Here is a 16,904-nt window from a genome sequence, read left to right on the forward strand (position 1 = left end):
TGGAATCTATCATCAAGGAAGAAATTGCGAGGCATCTGGATAGAAATTGTCCCATTGGGCAGACGCAGCATGGGTTCGTAAAGGGCAGGTCATGCCTAACTAATTTAGTGGAATGTTTTGAGGACATTACCAGTGCAGTAGATAACGGGGAGCCGATGGATGTGGTATATCTGGATTTCCAGAAAGCCTTTGACAAGGTGCCACACACAATGTTGCTGCATAAGATAAAGATGCATGGCATTAAGGGTAAAGTAGTAGCATGGATAGAGGATTGGTTAATTAATAGAAAGCAAAGAGTTGGGATAAATGGGTGTTTCTCTGGTTGGAAACCAGTAGCTAGTGGTGTCCCTCAGGGATCCGTGTTGGGCCCACAATTGTTCACAATTTACATAGTTGATTTGGAGTTGGGGACCAAGGGCAATGTGTCCAAGTTTGCAGATGACACTAAGATGAGTGGTAAAGCGAAAAGTGCAGAGGATACTGGAAGTCTGCAGAGGGATTTGGATAGGTTAAGTGAATGGGCTCGGGTCTGGCAGATGGAATACAATGTTGACAAATGTGAGGTTATCCATTTTGGTAGGAATAACAGCAAACGGGATTATTATTTAAACGATAAAATATTAAAGCATGCCGCTGTTCAGAGAGACTTGGGTGTGCTAGTGCATGAGTCACAGAAGGTTGGTTTACAAGTGCAACAGGTGATTAAGAAGGCAAATGGACTTTTGTCCTTCATTGCTAGAGGGATGGAGTTTAAGACTAGGGAGGTTATGTTGCAATTGTATAAGGTGTTAGTGCGGCCACACCTGGAGTATTGTGTTCAGTTTTGGTCTCCTTACTTGAGAAAGGACGTACTGGCGCTGGAGGGTGTGCAGAGGAGATTCACTAGGTTAATCCCAGAGCTGAAGGGGTTGGATTATGAGGAGAGGTTGAGTGGACTGGGACTGTACTCGTTGGAATTTAGAAGGATGAGGGGGGATCTTATAGAAACATTTAAAATTATGAAGGGAATAGATAGGATAGATGCGGGCAGGTTGTTTCCACTGGCGGGTGACAGCAGAACTAGGGGGCATAGCCTCAAAATAAGGGGAAGTAGATTTAGGACTGAATTTAGGAGGAACTTCTTCACCCAAAGGGTTGTGAATCTGGAATTCCTTGCCCAGTGAAGCAGTTGAGGCTCCTTCATTATATGTTTTTAAGGTAAAGATAGATAGTTTTTTGAAGAATAAAGGGATTAAGGGTTATGGTGTTCGGGCCGGAAAGTGGAGCTGAGTCCACAAAAGATCAGCCATGATCTAATTGAATGGCGGAGCAGGCTCGAGGGGCCAGATGGCCTACTCCTGCTCCTAGTTCTTATGTTCTTATGTAAGAGTCCATTTTTTAAATCTTAAGATTTTCTTACCAAACAGGAAAATTTTCATCTCTCCTTTTACAGAATACATTTTTGTGCCATTAATATATTAGTGCTGTTCATTTAAGGTGATTTTTTATGTTTGGGTATTGGATTTTTGCATTTGAGTAATATGATTGATGTTTATGCTTATCTTTTGAAAGGGAAGATGTTTCAGGTTGGTAGTTAATATGCAGTGCTGAAGGAATGTGGGCAAATTGTGTAGCCGGCATTGGGAAAATGCTCTTGAGCTTTTATAAGTGAGAGGTTAGTGGATGATGATGGGGAGTGAGGTGTTCAGTGGTTCACGCTCTTGCATACTCTCTTCCTGGAGAGTTTTAAATTCTTAAACTTTAGTGTGACTGGTCTGTTTCGATTATGTTCCAGAGCCCTTGTTTAACATGTGAATTACATTTGATTGGGACATTTGATATACTAAATTCACTAAATAAAAGCTGTTTTGATTGTGGCATTGTTAATGATCCAATAGTTACATCCCTAGCTTGGTCCTTGTGTGAACATTGTCTAGTTTGGCATGGTATTTTGAGGCTACTAGCATCTGTGGACATAACGTACACCAGTAAAGTTGGTACCTTTTACAGACGAAACAAAGACAGGCATGGTGCTTAACAGTGTCTCTTATACTTGATAGCAGTAAAACAATTCTGAAAAAGTGCAATGATATTTTCCAACCATCAGTGCCAAGACTTGCTACTGAAGTTCAGAATTTTGCTGAGTCTGAAAATGTGTAGTAATTATTTAATCAGCTAGCAGATGGTGCGTGTGAGCTACTTCCATGATGATTAGCACTGCTGAGAATACATTATATTGCTGGGATTTGGAAGGGGAGAAAAATCCAAAAGCCCTGAGCATTGGCAAGTGTTTGGATTTATTTGGCAAATGCTTCAGAAATGAGTCTTAAAGTTGATGTCTCCATTCAATTAGCAAGCTGAAAAGCAGAATCTACTAATGGCATGGTTGATATCCTTGATGAGTAAATGCACTGACTGCAATGATGTGCAAACAAATATTTTACTGTTCTATTTTGATATACTCCACGTCAGCAGTATCTCTTCTCTCTCTCAGTCTTTGTCCTGCCAAATGTCTCTGCATTTCAGCCCACCTTAGTAATTAGACTCTCTGAGCTGACCTTCCTCCCATTTGGAAAGCCTCAATGTAGGATCCAGTTGGACATTGGGTGATTGTGGTTAGCACTGCAATTTTACTTTGGAGGACTGAAGCTTTCTTGTCCCAGGTGTAAGCCTCTCTCAGCTGTGCATGATGTAGTAGTTCCCAAGCATGTTGTTATTGTATTGAAAATCACAGCTCTGATTCTTTCTCTATCACTTAGGGGTCAAGCTGATTCTCTCTCTCTGTCTCTCTCTGTCTCTCTCTCTCTCTCTGTCTCTCTGTCTCTCTCTCTATCTCTCTATCTATAACTTTGGGGTCGAAGTGTATAGCTAGTCCCTGGTGCCTCTTTCTATTTTGCCCCCAACCATCTTGTCTCTGCTGATCTGGCATGCATAGAAACAAAAGAAATTTGAAGCCACACAGCGAGGACACCTAGCTCATCATGCATGTACCAGCCAAAAAGGAGCTACCCAGCCGAATCAACTTTGCAGCTTGTAGTCTCTCTAATCCTGACAGTTACAGCACTTAAATTGTCTTTTCATCTTTTAAAAAAATAAATTTAGAGTAGCCAATTATTTTCTTTCCAATTAACGGGCAATTTAGTGTGGCCAGTACACCCCACCCTGCACATCTTTGGTTTGTAGGAGCGAGTCCCATGCAGACACTGGGAGAATGTGCAAACTCCACACGGACAGTAACCCAGGGCCGGGATTAAACCCAGGTCCTCCTCTGCAGTGAAGCTAACCACTGCGCCACCATGCTGCCTTTCCATCTCCTTTTAAGTGTTAATCAGAATGGAAAAAGAACCAACTTCAAGTTTGTAAAAAAGACAGTTTTTAGGATTGAGCTGAACAATATGTCAACCTGACCGCAACCACCTGATTTATCCAGGCCTTTGTTCCCCTACCCTTTAGAGCCATGATGCCCTGCAGTGTAGCCCTTGGTTCTTTACCATATTTTCTCAATTGATTTTATAACCTGCATTTCGCGAAATAAAATACAGCTACAATAATGGAAAATAGCCAGAGGTGCTGATAGAGTAATATTTGTAAACCCTTTGTTAAGAAGGGATTGATGGAAAGGACTATTTGGAGGAGTCTATTTATAATACAAAAGAAGTACTTGGAAAAAGTAGTTTACCTATTTTATTTGGCAGCAATTTTTACTTGGGTTTTGTAGCACATCATGGCAGAAGTAGATACTATGGATTAGTTAATTTGCTTTACTCTGCATATTAGGATGAGGGCATTGCTTTGTAGTGTGTTGGCTTCATAGCATTGCAAACCTGGAAAAGATAACATCAGAAATAAGAGCAGGAGTAGACCATATGGCCCATCAACCCTACTCTGTCATTCAATACGATCATGGCTGTTCTAGGACTTGAACTGCATTTTCCTGTCTGCTCCCCATATCCCTTTATTTTCAGAGAGACCAGAAATCTGTCTATCCCAGCCTTAACTGATTTAACAATTGAGCATCCACAACTCTTTGGATAGACAATTCCAAAAAGTCACAACCCTTTGTGTAAAGTAATTTCTCCTCATCTCAGTCCTAAATGATTGGCTCCTTATCCTGAGACTGTGCCCCTAGTGCCTCTAGTCTCACCAACTGGTGGAAACAATGAGCATCTACCCATCAAGCCACCCAGAGTTCTGTAGATTTCAATGAGAATGCCCCTCATTCTTCTAAACTCCAGAGAATACAAACCCAGTTTACTTAGCCCCTTATCGTAGGACACCCCCTTCATCCCAGGGACCAACCTGGTAAACCTTCACTGTATCACCTCCAATGCAGGTACATCCTTTCTTAAATGTGGAGACCAAAACTGCATGCAGTATTACAGATGTGGTCTCACCAATGCTTTGTGCAACTGTAGCAAAACATCTTAATTCTTGTACTCCAATTCTTTTGCAATAAAGACGAACGAGACATTTGTTTTCCTAATTGCTTGCTGCACCTACATGCTAACTTTCTGCGTTCCTTATAGAAGCACACACAAGTCTCTGAACATCAACACTTACAGATTTGGATTTGTTCATTGTCATGTGTACCGAGGAACAGTGAAAAGTGTTTTCAATGTGCAGCTCAAACAGATCAGTTAGTATAGAAAAGAAAATACACCTGTTTAAAAAAACATTATGCTTTTCTATTCCTATGACCTAACTGAATAACTTCAGACTTTCCTGCAGTAGTGTAGAGTGTGGGACAGAGTGTGGTGAACTCAGCCCAACGCGTCACACTAGCTTGCCACCCCACATTGATTCTGTAAACACCTCCTGCTGCCTCAGGAAAGAAGATAGCATTATCAGAAACCTCCCACCCAGGCATTACCTTCCTTCAGACCCTTTCATCAGGCAGAAGTCTGAAGACCCGCACATCCAGACATCGGAACAGCTTCTTCCCCACAGCTACAAGACTCCTCAACGACTCCCCCTCGGACTGATCTGTTCCCTGTAAGAACACTATTCACGATGCCCTAAGCTGCTTTTGCTCACGTATTTGCTTTGTTTGGCCCCTTGTTCCACACTGTAACCAATCACTGTTAATGTACTCTGTTGATTATTGTTTTTATCTACTGTATGTTCCCTCGGCAGCAGAAAAATACTTTTCACTCTACTTTGGTACATGTGACAGTAAATCAAATCAAATTATACTCCCATGTGCAATCTTGTTGCCCACTCACTCAAAGGAGGTGTAAAGTAATGTTTATCAAACTTTTTTTTCTGGGGACCCATTTTTGCCAACCGGCTGACCTTCACGGCCCACCATTTTCTCTTGCCTTTAATGTGAGAGATGAGCCTGCTTGGTGCTCGCAATCTCACTCCAATCAGGTTCACAGGAGGAGAGATAAGACATAGTTAGCATCCAAGTTTCATCAGCAAACAAATTGGCCAGTGAGGACAATTTCTCGAGGAGGAAAATGTGGATTTCATACCTCAGTTCGTAAACTCTTCGTAGCTCCCCTGTCGACTGATCATTACAGTAAATCTTCAAGCGGATGACGTCCACTGTCATTGGGATTGAAATGAAATGAAAATCGCTTATTGTCACGAGTAGGCTTCAATGAAGTTACTGTGAAAAGCCCCTAGTCGCCACATTCCGGCGCCTGTCCGGGGAGGCTGGTACGGGAATCGAACCGTGCTGCTGGCATGCCTTGGTCTGCTTTAAAAGCCAGCGATTTAGCTCAGTGAGCTAAACCAGTCACTGGTCACCAGACTGGTCACTGTTTCTATTTGATGCTTTAATGTAGTCTAAAAGGTCAGCAAAAACAACTTATAGCCACCCTTTAGAACACAGAGGGCGCAATGTGATGATTTCCCATGGTTTTCATTATATCCCATTCCAAACGTTCAGTTCTGTCCATGATTAAACCATGAGGAATATATACTCTCCCCAGATCATTGAGTAATGTTTAGGGATGCAAAACAGATCGAGGTCATGGCCTTGTTCATCGTTGGTCATCACCACGCAGTCAGCCGCCACCATGCCGCTATCGCACTTTGACCCCGGGTTCAGGTCCCAACACACTCTGGCCACACACAAGCACCATGAGCAGGCACGCATGTGCAGTGCAGCCACATTTTTTAGCTGATTGCGGCTGTCATGTTCAAAGTTGCTCGCAGCTGGCATTGTTAAAAGCCGACTGTTGCGCGTGAATTTCCGTGTTTGGGAACGCTGCGATGGACGGCTCCCCGACCCTACTGACACCTGCATGTGACCCACCCGCGGGTCGTGTCCCCTAATTTGAAAATGCCTAGTGTAAAGGATTTTGTTTGATGCTTGAATAGTTTTAGAATTAAAATGATTCCCTCCTTTAGTACGGTCTCCCTTCCTTTCAAAATTCCTGTCATTACCCTCTTCAGAAACGCATCCTCAACCTTCAGTCTTTGAAAAATGTTGCCCTCTCTATACTCCCTTTCCTCCCATCCTTGAAAGTGTTCTCGCCTTCCACGTCCAAGCTCATGTTTCCCATAAATCATTGTTTGAATCTCTACAATAAGATTTCCTCTGTTACTGCAGTAAAATTACCGTAATCAGTGATAAATGATATCTGTTGTAACAATGAGCCGAGTGCTCTTGCCCTCCTCAATCTCGCTGCCTTCTTTGAAGCAGATCACAATGTGCATGCTGACATTCTTTCAGTTAGGTTGAGGTGAACCAATGCTCACGTATATAAGTTTTACCAGGAAACAAATAGGTAAGCACTTTACAAATCACTACATTTTAACACTGGAAAATTAATGTGACCCCAAACAGCAATAAAGCAGCACGGTAATGTTCAATATGTACTTATTATAGTTTGCACATTATAGATCAATATATAATACAAATAATACATCTGAGCTGTTCCAGCTCAAGGGCCTTGCCCTGAAAGCAGCAGAAGCGCATGATGAGTGTAACCATGGCAGGGTTGCGCCCAGCCAAGCTGCAGCTCAGTAGCTGAGGCATTGCCATTGGCTTCATAGTCGGGGCTGGGTTTTATAAGGAAAGGCTGTGTTTTTATAAAGAAAGTGGAGTGCTTCTGAGAAGACATAGATCATAACATGCAACAGTTACTGGCCACTTGAGGTTTCAGCCAGCTGACAAAAGACCATGGTCTGAAAAGAGAAACTGAGAAATGGGGCTGGACACTGCCTGGGCCTCTATCACTGTAGGCTGCAATTTCAGAGAAGGGGAGGAGGCTTGGGGCCCCACTAGGTATTTCTACATCACCCAGATCTGAGAACCACTGGACTAGATGTTAGGCTGTTCAGATGCAGAATTGTAAATTTATGGAGGAAGTTGTTAGCCAGGGCATTGATTGCTGATTCGAGAGAGCTGGACCAGTCATAGCTACATGGAGGTGGCATTGCGTTTGTGGTAGGTATTGAATAATCCTCATCATCAGTATAGTGTCTTGGACTAGTTTATCTTGAGAGGTTGAAGGAAAAAATGTCTAGATTTCTGTCCCTCTGTAATAATTGACAGGCGGATTCCTAACCAGAGGGCACAAGAGTGACAGAATTGGTACAGCCTAGAAAGATACCATTCAGCTCATGGGGATTAGCAAAACATCTCGGGATACAAGGATTTAAAAAATGTACATCTTGTGCTAAAATGTGGAATACATTACCTTTTCCTGATATCTTTCAAAATCATTGACGATTTTCTTGCAAAGGAAATATTTCAGGCCTACGGAAAGGTTTCAGAGGAGTGGGACTAATTGGATAACCTGCAAACATCTAAAATGGGTCATATACCACCCCTCTGTGCTCTGTTGTTCAATAAATTGGCCGTGGTGTTTTATCAAGATTTTATCCCTTCCTCCAGAGACCACCTAGAAAAAGGGAGTCTAGTTTCCTGTTGTATAAGGCATCAGAACATGGAACGTTTTCATATGATTGTGTAAGTTTGCCATTTCAAAGGCCACCCACTGTCATTGTCTGGCCCAGCTGAAACTCTCATCCATCTTCAAGTTTAACTATTCTAAATCTCTTTGAAATGCTGTGTAAAGTTCATCCGAAGACCTGTATCTTACTTGTGCAAAGTCCTGCTCACCTGTCACTTCTGTCCTTGCTGAACTACACTGGTTCCTGGCTCTTCAATGTAAAATTTTAATGTTTAAATCCTTTCGTGGCCTTGCCCCACCCTTCCTATTTAATTTTCACTAGTCCTAGATCCTTCTATTCATATGACCTGGTGCACTAATTCATCACCCCAGCTATGCCTACAGATGTGAAAAATTACTGCTAAATGTTTCCGGCTTTTTCTTTCCCCATCCCCTTCAAAAAACCGCTTATACTCACTTCTCGAATGCCTTACCTGGCTCTTCCTTGAAGCACTTTGGGATTTTATTTTCATTATTGAAGTTGTTCTGTATGCATAAAGAACCACTTACCCCTGTTCCAGCATGAACCATTTTAGATTTTCAGTAAATTGGAAAAATAACTTCATTCCATCTGGTTTTCTTTTCAATAACCAAGTTGTTCAGAGTTATAATTCAGTGTAAATACTGAGAATATACCTAACTTATCTTCATCGCTAACCAGCTTGGCAAGCTGTGTGTCCCCTCCGCCCCCCCCCCCCCCCCCCCCCATCGGTTAACTGGCTGGAGAAAAATCTTCAACACAGCATGTTTCCACACCAGCTGCAAACTATATTGGGAGTGATTTTGTTGAGCAACGTGACTATCTTTTGTATGAAATTTGTCATCTCGGGAATTCTTTATCATCGTGGCTAGTACAAATGAACATTTTAAAATTGGGTCCTAACAGTAGGAGGTGAATCGTTTTAGTCTCTGGAACTAAAAAGAAAACTGTAGAGATGCATTTCTTCCTGCATTCATAAAGTTCATTCTCGCCCTATATTTCCGAGTGCAATCAAAATGAGAATGAGCTTTGACAGCTCGATGATTAGACAGGTTCTTCAAGTATGTTATGATCAGAAACCAAGGCAAAACAAATATGAGAGGGAGTAGATTTAGATTGGAATGATGCCTCCAGTTTATTTTCTGGTTTAAGTGATTTGTCACTCTTGGCTTTCATAGTGGTATATCGCTGCTTGAAATTAAGCATAAAACAATTTTGTAGTGAGGAAGATCTCCACAACGTGAAAGATTTGTTTCTTTTATGGCAGAACATCATTGAAGCAATTTATTCAACAGTAGCTGTAAAAGCTGCTTTTCATAAAACTTGTGTTTTTTTTCGTCGGGTATGTATGGTATCATGTTGGAAATTAACAATATTGGGTTATTCCAGACATAAATATTTAATTGATTTGCTACATCGTTGATTTTATACCCCAGGCATTTGCATATGGTCGGCAGGAAGAAAATATTTGTATTTCTATGAGTCCTTTTACTTCTCAGGGTATTCCAAAATTTTTCAGCTCATTAGTCACTTAGTTCAAAGCCAACTATCAGGTAGACATTTGCTGCCGCTGCTTTATGCAAAGCCAGATCCGACAATAAGATGAACAATCTGTATGTACAAATAACGAACAAAGTTTGTGTCTCAAAATTTGGGTAGTGTAGTTGGGATTTGGGAATCTTTGAATTCTTGGTTTTAGTGTCTTCAGGTCCTACCTGCATTACTCACTTTGCCATATGAAGAAAGCAGAGGTAAATGGCTGCCAAATTGTAAACCATTTTCTCAATTTCAAAACAAAAGGAATGTGAAGGAGTCTTCCTTCTGTCTAAACAAGGACATGCTGTTTTGTAGGCAGATCTGCTTTGGAGCCCAATCAGTATCTGTAAAAGTGACCATGGGAGAATCATGAAAAACAAGGTCCATTGCAATCTTAACTTGTAAGGCAGGACAGAAATGCCAGCAATACTCAACTTCCAATAATTAATTGATTTTAAAAATCTTTCTCTGCTTCAGTTTGTCCTTAAAAGAAGCAGATAGTCTGTGCCGTGTCCACCTCCCTGCAGCTACCAATTCCATGTTCAATAGATTTTTCTTAAATCTCTTATTCTTTGTGGCGGTTTTAAATGGTTGATTTCTCTTCTCTGATGCCAACTGAAGAAAATAATCTTTTTCCTGTTGTCTCTTTCAAAACCCATCATGATTTTAAAAACATTTATTTTAAATCATCTCTCTGCTTCAGTGGGAATAATCCCAATGTTGCACAATTTCCCATATAATTATACTTTCCCATTCCTGGTGTGAAAACTCTATGGTTTCAATGCCATTTTTGGAGGCTAAATGAGCCTCTGAAAATGGGTGTAGGTATTGTGCATGTACACCAACATCATACTGTTTGTTCATGGATGGCTGCATGCAGCAATCATTACAATAGCCGTACTGTTTTCTTTTTGTTTCATGCATAAGTAGGGGGCACAAAATCATGAAAAATGATGCTGCAAATTATTTTTGAACATTGGGAATAAGCAGTGTATAACTATGGGAGGTTGTGTTCACCAAGGGTTTTCCAATGCTGCACTGGAGAGTGGAGGAGATGGAGAAAGGAGAGAGATGTCATTCAGCTACCCTATGGTATAGGTCTTGCAGGCACACAATGAGAGGGCAGTGGGAAAAGAGTTGTGGAGTTAAATGCCAGAAACCCTATTTAGGAGCATGGAGTCCACCACCGTGGCACAGGACTTTGTATGGAGCTTGGAGTATGGGACTACAGGAAGCTCCATCAACACACTTGTGGAATCAAACATGTTGCAGTATCTGATGGCTGATGTCTCAGCTTCCATTGCAGCTAAGTGTGCCACAGTTGACACTTTTGACTGCTGTCAGTTAAGGCCAATTGCTGCCATGCAAGCTCATACCGTTGTCATCATTGCTGTGGATTCAAAGGGGTCCCAGTTCCAAATGCCTCATTAAATTCTGTCCTCTTTAATACCTCTCCGTATCTCTAACCTCCAGACCTATCTCGCTCTTTACTTCTCTGATTCTAACCTCATGCTTCCCTTTTTCACATCGTTGCAATCTGACTCTAGCCAATTAAAATTTGTAGTCTGGCAGTTTCTTTCTGACCTCACTGCCTCCATATACTCCTTTCAAGACACTCCTTAAAATTCACATCTACGACCAAGGCTTTAGCCACCCTTTTGACTACACTCCCTTGGTTCCAAGCTTATCTAATTCTATTCATCTAATGATTAAATGTGTCACTTCCAATGGCTTCTTTTCCTGCTCTCACATCGTTATCCCTGGTGCCCCCTCAAGGATCTGTTGTTGATTCCCTTCTGCTTTTCATGCTATCCTTTAGTGGCATCATCAGAAATCTTCAATCTTCCAGTATTGAATTGGAGGATATTTTTCATCCACGCTGGAAGTCAAATGAGCAATTTAGCAACACCTGGAGGAAGTGAGAGAGCCGATGGTGAGGTAGAGCTGGGTCTTGTCAGGGTAAGCTAACCCTGTGTTATAACTTTATCGCAGTTACCTGGGATGTCATTTGCAACCTTTGATGAGAGTCGTTTTCTGTTGTGCCATCTGTTTTGACGTTCCTAGCCATATATGGTTACTCGAGTGTCTCAAGCAGAAGTCACTAAAGCATTAATACAGGATTTAGTTCTTTCCAGGGATACCAAGGAGAGTGGATGGGGAAATTAGGTAATTGTACTATTTAAAATCTTGAATTTAGCAATAGATCGTGAACCCTGAAGGCACAGGAGTAAGACTGTGAGTGTATCCATTAACTAAGATAAGATAATGAAAGTGTTGATGTTCTGTCCTGCAGCTTTTCCAGCTCTGCTCATCTCCAGGTATGGTAAACGCTGTTAATAGTATTTAACAGTGACTGTGGTCCTGTCCATTTATATTTGCTTTTTTTTTGGAGCTTGCTATTTATTTAGCAATATTTTAGGGGTATTACAATACCAAATGGTCCCCATGAATTATTAAAATTTTGCATTAGTTTTCAAACTACTGGAACAATCTAAAACTCTGGTGGGCAACCTGCGATCGAGGAGCCATGTGCGGCCCATCTGGGTTCAGAGTGTAGTCCGTGCGCAGGGTTGCACATCTGCCTATATTGTTCTTTTCCCCCTACCGGTATGACTGAAGTGATGCTCGTGTGAAGCAAGGGCAAGTGAAGTGAGGTGCATGTTGATTGCATACAATGTTGTCTGTGAGAGCTGCACACTACCTCTGCATCCAAAGTGGGGCTGGTTTAGCACAGGGCTAAAGAGTTGGCATTTAAAGCAGGCCAGCAGCACGGTTCAATTCCCGTACCGGCCTCCCCGAACAGGCGCCGGAATGTGGCGACTAGGGGCCTTTCACAGTAACTTCATCTATAGCCTATTTGTGACAAGCGATTTTCAGTTCATTTCAAGTGTAAATATTTCTTTTTGTTTTTACCATTTGAAGTTGATAGTTCTATTAATATACAAATGAGTTCTAAAAATTTAGCGTACCCGATTCTTTCCCACCAATTAAGAGGAAATTTAGCGTGGCCAATCCACCTAGCCTGCACACTTTTGGGTTGTGGGGGTGAGACCCACGCATACACTGGGAGAATGTGCAAACTCCACTCAGACAGTGACCTGGGGGCAGGATTGAACCTGGGTCCTCGGCTCCGGAAGGCAGTAGTGCTAACCATTGCACCACCGTACCAACCTTGTTATAAATGATCAAGCATTTTCTCATTGTTAATTCATTATGAAATATTTGTTTTGTTAAATATATTTAATTTTATTCATGGGTCATGGTTTGTGGACAAACCTGATTTCATTGACTGCATAAGACTTTTAAAGCTTTGTTGAGCATGGTAGTTCCTGGCGCAATGGTTACAGACTTCTGGTTCTTGCCTTTCTTCTTTTATGAACTAGGACAACTACTGTCCTGATTTAGACATGTCCAAATGCGGAGTGTAGAGTATATCTGTGTTATGACTCCCTTCTATGGCACAGGATGCTGAGTCTAATGGTAGCTTTGTCAGTGCTCTTCTTGCAATGAACACAGTTGAACAATGAGATTGTCTAAAGTTGCAGAATCTTGTTCAGTTGACAAATACAGTGTCATATTGCATCTGTGCATTCTGACTCTGGGCATTCTTTCAGTGATCATTGTGGTCAAACTCCTTCACAACCTCCTTACAAACAGCAACCCCAACTGCTCCATGCGTCACTTCAATTTTGAACTCTGCCAGTTAATCAACTATCTTCGTCTCTCTCCAAGATATTCTTTTCAGCCAGAGCTTTGAAATCCTGACTTTGAATGAAAACTGGCCTGAATGACAACAGATTTCCTCTTGCCAAAAGCCTCCACACTTAGATCTACTTACCACCAACTAGCTCACCTAACTTGTTGTGGCTTTTGTCACCGCGTCTTGGTTTCCTCTTCCCACTTCCTAGCACCTTCTCCTACAAGTAACCTATCTGTTCCACCACTGATATCCCAGTCCCTTGGAATCATTATGGAGGGCAAAGATTTCTTTTCTTTGGTACCAATTATCCTCTTCAGCTTCCTTGGCTTGCAGCACTATAAATTTTCTTTTATGGAATGCTTCAGTCTTCTGAAAGCTTTCACCACACATGTGCGTGAACAATTTCTTTTGGCTGAAGCAACCCATATTGTTTGCTGAAAAGGATGTTTTAATATATACATTTATTTGTGTTTACATAATATCGGACTTTATGAAACTGAAAGTTCTCTGTTTAATGCAAAAAATTACTTTCAACTGCATTAACTGTTATTTCTGAACTGTGTTAAGTTGGTGAATTGTTAGTTCCAGAACTTTGGAACATGCTTAAAAGGAAGTTATTATTTATAAAGACATGAAAAGCATGATCACCAATCACACCAAAGTATAAAGACATGAAAGGCATAATCTCAGACCAAACCAATGTACATGGGGCAGCATGGTGGCACAATGGTAAGCAGTGTTGCCTGACAGTGTCACGGATATGGGGTCAATTCCAGTCTTGGGTGATTGTGCGGACTTTGCATGTTCTCTCTGTGCCTGTGTGGGTTTTCTTTTGGGTGCTCCGGTTTCCTCCCACAGTCCAAAGATGTTCAAGTTGGGTGTATTGGCCATGATAAAATTGTCCTGTTAGTGTTCATGGATGTACAGGTTAGGTGGGGCTATGAGGATAGGGCAGGGGAGTGGGCCTCGATGGGGTGCTTGGAGAGTCGGCGCAGATTCAGTGGGCTGAATGGCCTCCTTCTGCACTGTGGAGCTTCTATTCTGAGATTCTAATAATCTTTATTAGTGTCACAAATAGGCTTACATTAGCACTACAATGAAGTTACTGTGCCTGTTCAGTACACTGACTGAGAATTCAGAATGCCCAATTCACAATTGGATTACTTTATTTTGGAGTACTCTTCAATAGGCAAAGCAAACTTGTGCACAACAGGGTCAGAAAACGGCAAATTAGATGAATGCTTAGATAATCCCTTTGGTAGTCTTGGTTAAAGGGTGAATGTTGATCTGTACACTAAGAACTCCTCTGCTGTTCTTTCGGATCATGCAGATGCCCTCATGTTGCATCCAAAAGGTGGCAGATATCACTAATCATTTTTTCAGTGCCTTATCTAAAATGTCGTTGGGACTGCGGTGCTGAGAACCCGGGTTCGAATCCCGGCCCTGGGTCTCTGTCCGTGTGGAGTTTGCACATTCTCCTCATGTCTGTGTGGGTTTCATCCCCACAACCCAAAGATGTGCAGGTTAGGTGGATTGGCCACGCTAAATTGTCCCTTAATTGGAAAAACAAAAATTGGGTTCTCTAAATTTAAAAAAAAGAAAGTAAAATGTCGGTCTAGATTATGTGATCCAAGTCCTGGAGTGGTACTTGAATCCAGAACCTCTTGACTCTGCCATAAGTGAGCACAAATCAGCTGCTGTGCACTGCCCCCCACTGTTTGCGTGCGTGGAACCTACTCCTGCATCTCACTTGCCAATTACAGGCACCACAGGCAGCATAGTAGGATAATTTTAATGAAATATGTTACATTGTATCCAGACTATGGAATTCGTAGAAAAATACCTTGTGATAGTGATAAAACACTTACAATACTTGTGTCAAGATACTTTTTTGCATTTGTGAGCTAACATATGAACATTTTATTTACAGGGTTCGAAAGCATCTTGGAAGGGCTTTATGGACCAAGGTTACTCAGAGACCTCAGTTTATTTGATGGTAAAATGTTTGTTTTCTGAATATGGCCATAGGAACAAATTTAGTTGTGAAATTGAAAGATGTGAAATTAGTTTTTATGGTGAAATGGAATTTGAAGAATTTTTGATGTGAGTTTCAGTTAAAATTGAACTGAAACCTGCATAAAATATTGCAATAATTTAAAATTCTAAGTTTCCTCTTTCCATCAAATGCTATTTCCTTTGAATGAGAATACATTCAGAATGAATTGACTTGTTTTATTTGTTCGTTTCCAAGAAGAGCTGTCTGTAACTTAGGCACTTGAGTTCCACTTAAACAATATTTCTTCTTAGATTAATAAGTTAGTTCAAAATGGGCAAGTATCTGATTCTATTTTGAATTGAACATCTTTTTGTCCTCTGTTCGCTGTTCCTTAACTATCCATAAAAAGGACCATATTGTGAAAATCCATTTACTGTGATTGAATCCTGTTCCTATAATGTGGCAGCTATATAACGTAAGCGCATAAATGATTTTGTACTTTTAGAAACTAATATCACATCTTTCAAAATTAGTTCTGTCATCTTTGCTATTTTACCCTCAGAAAGGTGTGTTAAGGGAAGTTTGTTTATCGGCTGCATTCATATTTTAAGGCAAAATGATCTGCAAAATGAACACAAATTTCCACAATTACCCAAAATGTGTACACCTGGTGCACATAGATTACTTTGCTACATGCGTAGAAGAATTTTATATAATTCTTCATAATTCAAAAGCGTCTGTGCATTTCACTTCAAATTCAGTTTTTAAAATTTCTAAAAACACTGAGAAATGTTGCCCATTAAAATTTGGAATACTCGAGTCTGTGGTACTACGTCATAGCAGTCAATAAAGTACCAGGTTTAGTTTCTGGTCTCTTTGAGACAACTGTAAAAGCAATGGAGAAGCAACAGTTGTTTAGTTGCCTCTCCCTTAATGGAAGTGAGCAACAAAACTTCAGAAATGCTGACCATTCATAAATAAAGCTCTGAAACCAGAGACCATCCATTATTGCTACCAGATTTGGGGAGTCTTCACCGGAGCAAATGATCTATTCAGTTCAAATTAATTGATAAAGTAATTCTTCCCTGTGCAATTGCACTTTTGAACAAGCAGTACACAGCAGTGAGTTGATTGGCTATTGTATTTCAAGGTTTACGTGGAGAAAGGCATTGAATCCTTAAACCTTGTAGATGGTTAGAAATGAAGACCCAGTCTCCTGCACTTTTTCTGGCAAACCAGGATTCTACTGGTGCAGAATAATTGGTGTTGTCTATTTTGCTTGCTCAAATCCTGTTGATAGTTGGAGCATACCAGTCAGGCAAATAATTGTACCCTTTGTTACCTTGCGTGGCTAGTAAGAGAGGGCGAGCTACTTTTGTAACAGATGAATGATATTCCCAGGACTTGCGGCTTTCCAATTCATTATTTGGACCTAGGATGGGTCCTTATACATGTGAGATTCTTGAGCCACTTAGTTTTCTTAGATTTCTTGTTTTATTGCAGCTTTTAGTTTTGGAATGTCTTCTCCTAAATTGGTTGCAAAAACGGCAGGAGACTTTTAATTGATGTGCACTTGCACCCATAGGATATTAATATCCCAACTGGATATCTATCCATTATTCAGTGCTAGCACTGATTGTTGAAGATGTTTTGAGTCTACCTGACTACGACCAAAACAAGTCCATGGTCATTCAGTCCAGGTGCATGAAACCTTGCTGGACAACTATATTCTAGTCTTTATTCGCCAGAACTTTCTGGGTTGGGGCCCAAACTCTTAACATTCTGGCTCAGGTGGGAACGCTACCA

The 16,904-nt window shown here is 41.1% G+C and overlaps 1 protein-coding gene across 17 annotated transcripts in view; it reads left to right on the forward strand.

Annotated features, from left to right (window-relative positions):
• Positions 1-16,904, forward strand: part of lcorl (ligand dependent nuclear receptor corepressor-like) — a 190,220-nt gene that overhangs the window by 31,276 nt on the left and 142,040 nt on the right. For 15 of the 17 annotated variants that reach the window (XR_005460010.1, XR_005460011.1, XR_005460009.1 and 12 more), the window contains exon 2: positions 15,033-15,098. The exons of 1 other annotated variant lie outside the window; for it this stretch is intronic. Coding sequence is in view for 12 of the 16 variants with exons in the window: in XM_038791522.1 (XP_038647450.1) it covers positions 15,033-15,098 (66 nt within the window). In the remaining 4 variants the exon portion in view is untranslated. Of the gene's footprint in view, positions 1-11,315; positions 11,362-15,032; positions 15,099-16,904 lie in introns of those variants that run through there. One more of the 17 variants, XM_038791521.1, reaches the window with a different exon arrangement.

This window comes from Scyliorhinus canicula, chromosome 3, assembly GCF_902713615.1.
Source record: "Scyliorhinus canicula chromosome 3, sScyCan1.1, whole genome shotgun sequence".
In the NCBI taxonomy this organism is placed as follows: domain Eukaryota; kingdom Metazoa; phylum Chordata; class Chondrichthyes; order Carcharhiniformes; family Scyliorhinidae; genus Scyliorhinus; species Scyliorhinus canicula.